This window comes from Scylla paramamosain, unplaced genomic scaffold, assembly GCF_035594125.1.
Source record: "Scylla paramamosain isolate STU-SP2022 unplaced genomic scaffold, ASM3559412v1 Contig2, whole genome shotgun sequence".
NCBI classification, from domain to species: Eukaryota; Metazoa; Arthropoda; class Malacostraca; order Decapoda; family Portunidae; genus Scylla; species Scylla paramamosain.
The window spans coordinates 2,162,501-2,170,000 of NW_026973667.1; the positions used below are offsets into that span (position 1 = coordinate 2,162,501).

At 39.5% G+C, this 7,500-nt stretch overlaps 2 protein-coding genes across 2 annotated transcripts in view; both read right to left on the reverse strand.

Annotated features, from left to right (window-relative positions):
* The window catches only part of LOC135096146 (vesicular inhibitory amino acid transporter-like), a 6,244-nt gene extending 5,907 nt beyond the window's left edge, over window positions 1-337 (reverse strand). The window contains exon 1 of the mRNA XM_063997450.1: window positions 1-337. This exon is cut by the window's left edge and continues 202 nt beyond it. Within this exon, the coding sequence (XP_063853520.1) occupies window positions 1-131 (131 nt within the window). The 5' untranslated portion in view covers window positions 132-337.
* A 326-nt stretch (window positions 338-663) lies between these two features.
* Window positions 664-7,500, reverse strand: part of LOC135096147 (proton channel OtopLc-like) — a gene marked incomplete at its 5' end in the record, with an annotated part of 33,832 nt that continues 26,995 nt past the window's right edge. Inside the window, 3 exons of the mRNA XM_063997451.1 lie at window positions 664-2,046; window positions 2,612-2,986; window positions 3,320-3,458. Of these exons, the coding sequence (XP_063853521.1) occupies window positions 1,738-2,046; window positions 2,612-2,986; window positions 3,320-3,458 (823 nt within the window). The remainder of the gene's footprint in view (window positions 2,047-2,611; window positions 2,987-3,319; window positions 3,459-7,500) is intronic.

The window sequence follows — 7,500 nt, forward strand, 5'->3', positions numbered from 1 at the left end:
CCTGTCTTGGCAAAGTTGAGTTTCTCGTCGGCGGCGCCCAGGCAGGAGGTGGGCGCGGCGGCCTTGGCGGCCTCCCACACCAGCGAGGCGGCATACAGCAGCCCTGAGGCGGGGGGCACGCGTCCAGGCATGCTGGCGGCTGCGGTGGCGGCGCCCTAGCCAGGCGGCTCCTTCGCTACCTCAGCAGGCGTCCCATGGGCGGCGATGGGGCGTGCGGGCGTGTGTTGGGCGCGAGGTGGGCGCAGGGTTCGGGCGGGGGTGAGGGGCGGCGGCAGTGGCAGGCAGGACGGGGCCGCGTGAAGCCGGACGCCAGACTGACGACATGCCGCCGCGCCCCGCCCCGCGCCGGTCGATGGCGGGGCGCAGACGCAGGCCAGGCTCCCCCACCCAGCCCCTGCCTGTCCCAGCCCCCCATCCCAGCCTGCCCCCAGCCCCCACACTGCCTGTCCCAGCCTCCTTCAGTCTCCTCCAGTGTCCCCAAGCCTCCCCCAGCCCCCACAGACCCACGGCCCACAGCCCACCCACTAACACCCACTCATCCCATGACCCACACACACACACACACACTCACCACCTTAAAGCCCACTCCAGCCTGGCCCTCTCATCGCCCCTCTCCCTCTCCCAGCCCTCTCCCAGGCCTCTCCCCGGGCAGTCAAACACAGGTTAGCTTCCATTACATTATCTTTATTAACAAGAACAAGACAGAAATTAACAACAACAACAACAAAAACAACAGTAAGAAGCACAGGGCCTCCCATACACAGCCCTGCTTCACACACACACACACACACACACACACACACACACACACACACACACACACACACACACACACATACGAGTACATAAATACATACATACACTCTAGATCTCTGACTTATTTAATATATATATTTTTTTTTACTTTTTATTTTTATTTTTGAGCAACAAAATTATTGAGAAACTAAAACTAATATATTTTTTTTCTTTTTTTTTCTTTTTTTTTCTTAATATTATAAGTTACTTTACATTCGTGCGAAGACTTATACTTAAATCCCTGTGCTACTTACAAATACAATAACATTAACAACAACAACAACAACAATAATAATAATAATAATAATAATAATAATAATAATAATAATAATAATAACTTTCTTCCTCTTCTTCCTCTTGTCGATATAGAGAGAAGAAGAGGAAGAGGAAGAAGATAAGAAAGATGAGGAGAAGAAGAGAGACAAAGGAAGTACAAGGAGGAGGAGGAGGAGGAGGAGGAAGAGGAGACAGGGAGAAGAGAAGTTGATTATTGTGGAGGAAGAGGAGGAAGAAGAGGAGAAAGGGTGTGGGAGGAAGGAGGAAAGGGGAGAGAGAGAAAGAGAAAGAGGAGGAGGAGGAATTACTGTCTTTGAAGAAGGAAGAAGAAGAGGAGGAGGAGGAGGAGGAGTAATTATCTTAAAAAGAAGAAGAGAAGAATAAGGAAGAGGAATAATCAACTAAGAAGAAGGAAGAAGAGGAGGAAGAAAGAGAAGAGTAATAATCATTAAAAGAAACAAGAAAAGAAAGAGAAGGAAGAAGAAAAAAAAACAGAGAAACAAAAAAAAAAGGAAATCAAACAGAACGAGGTAGACAAACAAACAAACAAACAAACAAACAAACAAACACAAAACGAACACAAAACAAACACAAACCAAAAAAAAAAATACCCTCACCAAATCACACACACAAACACACAAACACACACACACAAACAGAGACACACTAATCAGCCTTTGTTCTATAAGTATTCTTCCAAATTTCCACTAGAATCACCCCTGAATAAAATCTATATAGAATCAGAAGGGGTAAAGACACCCTGGACAGAACACCCCAAGCTAACAAACCGTAGAAGCCAAACTGGAACTCCTGAGAGACAGTTGAGTGTGTCATGAACGTGTCAAGACCCCAGAGCGTGATGTTCGAGAAGAGGAGGAAAGTTATTACTTGTCTCCCCGGCTTGGTCACCATCTGATAGCGACTAGTGCACGTACGTCTCGAGGCCTCCGCTACTAGCATATCTTGAAGGGACACCTGTGGGGGGCATCGTGGGTTAGTGGTGGCTGTGTTGGGGTACTGGGTGCCTGCCTGAGTGGAGGAATGAGTCTGTGGAGGGATGGGAGGGAAAGTATAAGGGTGTTTTGGAGATTTAAGGGAAAAGGTGGGGAGTTTGAGAGGGGAAAAGGGAGGAAAGGGTGTTTTTGGAGGGGAATAAAGTAGGAAGGGAGGTAATTGTAGGTGTGTTTTGGAGGGAAGAAGGGAGGGAAGAAATTATCAGACAGAGAGAGAGAGAGAGAGAGAGAGAGAGAGAGAAAATCATATCACATAATTATATCATTAACTTATTTCAACACACACACACACACACACACACATACACACACACACACACACACACCATTCCCACCTTCCCTCCCCACACTCACACCCTACCACCCACTCTCCACCACCCTCTTCCACCCAACCCACGCCAACTCCATCCAGTAACACAGCTGCACACCACACCTCTCCCAGCACCCTCACACGCCCTCACACACCACTCTTCTCTCCCCCAACACACACACACACACACACGAACACATAACAGGTAAATACTCACCTGTACAAGCAGCAAGAGGTGGAGACAGAAGGTGGCCAAATATTCTGGCACCTGGTAGCTTATACCGCCAACAATCATTCCAAAAATAGCGAATATATATACACCCATTATAGTGGCTGACAGAAGGAGTTTGTCCAGGTCTAAGGGGCGTGAGGACGTCGATAAAGACAGCTTGGGCACCTGCAGGAACCCTATTACAGTCACCAGTATGGACAGGGACAGCAGGAGGGTGTGTGTGGAGGTGGTGAGCCAGAACAAACGTTGTCTAAATGCCTCTTGGTCTTTCATGACAAAAAATATTATAAGAATGACTGTGCCTCCCACCAAACACAGCAGGCCCAGGAATAGCCCCTTGGAGGCTGACCTGCAGTCCACCTGTTGGGGAAGGGAAGGTTGGGTTAGTGGTGGTGGTGGTGGTGGTAACAGGAGGAGGAAATGAAAGAGTGGTAGGATAGATTAAGTTTTTTGTGTTGTTGTTGTTGTTGTTGTTGTAGGAGGAGGAGGAGGAGGAGGAAAAATGATTAAAAAGATGCATTTTTGTAATTTTATCAGCTGAATCACACACACACACACACACACACACACACACACACACACATACAAATATCAGAAAACATGAGTGAAATAAGTACACCAACTCTCTCTCTCTCTCTCTCTCTCTCTCTCTCTCTCTCTCTCTCTCTCTCTCTCTCTCTCTCTCTCTCTCACCTTCCAGTAACCTTTCCTCACTCCTCGTTTGTCCAGCGTGGTCGAGTCTTCCATCTCTGGCTTGTTCTGCGTCAGTTTCTTCAGCCTCTCCTTGCCCACGTTGCACCACATTACGTAGGTCACTGCCGCCGCGATCAGGCTGCATGGGGGGAGGGTGGGAGAAGGGGTATTAGTGACAGGAAGGCCGTTAGAGTGTTTGTTATGGATTATCATACGCCCGCCAGCTCCGTTTTCTATTGTCTCTGTTCTCTGATTATCGTACTGTTGGGTACTGAAGAAAAAAGGTACAATTTGAAGGGGAGAGTTTAAGGTTGCTAAAAACGAAAGGGAAACTGTACCTTTAAATGAATTTAGGGGGGAAGAAAGTGATTTTAAGGAAACGGTTGAAGTTAAACCAATTATTTCATTTAGGTAATTAAAGCACGAGAAAACTGTACGTGATCTGTGAGACGGGGAAAAAGAGGGCGATTTTAGGGAAAAGTTCAGTTATACGAGACGGGAAAAAAAAGGGAGACTTGATGAAAAAGTTTAAATTCATACTAATCATTCCTTCAGATAATTAAATTAAGGAAACTGTACTGGACTAACTTACATGAAACGGAAAAAAAAAAAAAGAAAAGTGGTTGTATGGAGACCTTAACCCTTTTAATACCACTTAAAAGTTTTTTAATTAGCAACCCTGAAAGACATCGCGTTTTCTATGGCCATTACTAACCATGGTACTATATGGAAAGTGCAAAAAATGTCCTTTATCTCCCTTTCTGTCTTGTAAATACTTATAAATATTCCATGTATTGCTTTTAAAACTATTCTGAAACACTTCCTCTACTTTCAAAAGGCCGTAATTGAAGTTCCAAGGGTTTCAAAGGGTGTTTTTACGGTTCTAGTTATAGTTTAACAAGATTTCTACATAATTAAAGGAAGAAACAGTCTTGAAAACCCTGATTATCATCCTTATGGCCTTTGAAAATATTAGTGGTGACTGAGCAAAGCGTTTTTTAAATATTTAGTGCTGAAAAAGTTAAGGAATCTTGTTCGTAAAATGTGGCGAGTTGTGTTAGGCTGCCCTTGTTTGTTTTGTTTTAACCTCCTTCATCTCCACTACTTTGAAGACGCTGTAGTGGAATTGTTTTAGTGTTTTAATGATGGTATGTTAATGATGGTATTAATATGTAATGCTGAAAAGATTAAGAAAGCTTGTTTATAAAATGTAGCTGCCCTTGTTTGTTTTGTGTTAACCTCCTTCATCTCCACTACTTTGAAGACGCTGTAGTGGAATTGTTTTAGTGTTTTAATGATGGTATTAATATGTAGTGCTGAAAAGTTTAAGAAAGCTTGTTTATAAAATGTAGCGACCCTTGTTTGTTTTGTTTTAACCTCCTTCATCTCCACTACTTTGAAGAGGCTGTAGTGGAATTGTTTTAGTGTTTCAATGATGGTATGTTAATGATGGTATTAATATTTAGTGCTGAAAAGATTAAGAAAGCTTGTTTATAAAATGTAGCGAGCCTTGTTTGTTTTGTGTTAACCTCCTTCATCTCCACTACTTTGAAGACGCTGTAGTGGAATTGTTTTGATATTTCAGTGATGCTGGTGATGTTAAAAGTGAAAACTATAACAAATATATTCTTTTGACTGTTTTGCTGCTGTTGTTAGCATTGAAGTCACTGTTACGAGTGATTCAGACTGATGTGAAGATAAAGGAATGTAACAATTATATTTTTGCCATTCTACACTACCTGCACAGACTACCATGATAATGTAGGTGTTTTAAAAAGTTGTAGTCAAGTACGAGAAAGACTGATTTGCTGTGAAAGGGTTAAGAGGGAGAATGTAAGGAAACTGTACCGCTGTTTTAGAATGAAGTTAAAAAAAAGAAAAAGAAAACGGTAATTTTAGGGAAAGTTTAAGATTATATTAATTATTCCTTTTAGATAATTACAACTCAAGAAAATCGTACTTTATTTATTTATTTATTTTTTATTTTATTACTTCTTTTATTTCTTTTTTTTTTTTTACTGATGTGAACGAGACGGGGGGGAAAAAAAAAAGCGAATTTATGGGAAAGTTTGAAGTGATATAATTTATTTAGTCCCTTCGGAGATTAAGAATATAGGAAACTGTATCGCTGTGTTTGAATGAACGATTAAAAAAAAAAAAAAAGAAAGAAAAAGAAAAAGAAAGAAAGACGGTGATTTGATGGAAAGTTTAAAGTTTTATCATTTTCTTCCCCCAAAGTTTAGAGCTTATTTATTTATTTATTTTTTTTGTTAGTAAAATATTAATATGTAAAAAAAATTCGATTATTATTGTCATTCTTCTTTTCCTTCCTTCTTTTAATCTCGTTAGGTTAGCAAAACATGAATTAGCAGCGATTACCCTACTTACTGTCTTTGTCACTCAAGTATTAACATCACTATAAATAAGAATGTTTATCATTATTAACACTTCTTTAAATTTTTCTTATTTTTTTTCTATATCTTTCGTTAAAAGTATAAAAATTATCTATTATTATTTTTCTCTTTCTTATCTCATTACGTCCTGGCATCTTCCTCTCCCTCTCTCCCTCTCCCTCTCTCTCTGCACGTGCGCTGCGTCAGAAAGCTGGTGGAGGGGGGGGGGGACAGTCCCTCTCACAACACACACCTGTAAAACTGCCTCAGAAAACAGCCATTATCTAGTCCGTCTGTCCGTCTGTCTGTCTGTCTGTCCAGGAGTGACGCTACTGGTGCTGGTGACGTCATCTGGTTACGTCATCGCCAACACGTCATTTTCTTTGCACCATATCCCGTTTTCTTTCGCTAAGTTTCATGAAGGTGCGATTCAAATTGTTGTCTACTGATTTTTATTCGAAGCTTCTGATTTTTCGGGAGACGGTGACAAAAATCTGAAGACTTGTTTTCTGTAGTGTTTGGATTCCATAAGGTTATCTGAAGTTTGGTGTGAGTTTTCTGTATAATTTAACTTTTCTTCATTATTAACACTTCTTTAAATTTTTCTTATTTTTTTTCTATATCTTTCGTTAAAAGTATAAAAATTATCTATTATTATTTTTCTCTTTCTTATCTCTTTACGTCCTGGCATCTTCATCTCCCTCTCATCCCAGAGCTTCAGAATTTTTCGGGAGATGGTAACGAAAAATCTGAAGAATCGTTTTTCTGTCGTGTTAGGATTTCATGAGTTTGAAACTTTGTGTGAGTTTTCTGTATAATTCAACTTTTTCACCACCTCATCCTAAAGCTTCAGAATTTTTCGGGAGACGGTAACGAAAAATCTGAAGAGGTCTCGTGTTTGCAGAATCTGAACTCCAAAAGTTTACATGAAGTTAGCGAGAGTTTATTATTTTATTTAACTTTTTACAACACATCATCCTAAAGCTTCAGAATTTTTCGGTAGACGTGCTGACGAAAATCTGAAGTAATGCATTTTTCCGTAGCTAGATTTTGTAAGTTGGTTTGAAGTCAGTTGCAAGATTGGACTAAAATTGTTAACCCTTTCTTTTTTTCTTTTATTCTGTGGAAACATTATTATTATTATTATTATTATTATTATTATTATTATTATTATTATTATTATTACAATTATTATTATTATTATTATTATTACTATTATTTATTTATTTATTTATTTTTTTGAGACGTGATCACAAAAACCACATCTTTAATATTCACGTTTTCTCTTTTCATCATTTACGTTTTCTTTCATTCTTTTTTTTAGTGGGGGGGAACTGTGGGGGATAGGGATGGCAGGGGGGGGGACGTGTAGTGAGTATATGTAATGTTGTTTCAGAGTTCTTCGTTCAGAAATGTCAAAATATTTAGTGATTACCGAGTTTTATCTTTTTTTTTTTCTTTTTTGTACTTTTTTTAAGGGGGTGGGTTGGTGGGGGGGAGGGAGATCAATGTAGGTAGGTAGGGTAGTTATCTTCCTATTTTATTTATTTATTTATTTATTTATCTGTTTATTTTACTTGTTTGTTTTATTTATTAATTTGTTTTATTTATTGTTCATTTATTTTCATTTATTTATTTATTTGTTTACTTATTTATTTATTTTATTTATTCATTTATTTTATTTATTGTTCATTTATTTTTATTAATTAATTAATTTATTTATTTTATTTTATTTATTTATTTATTTTTTTTTGGTAGGGAGGTGGTGGTGGTGGTGGTGGTGGGTGT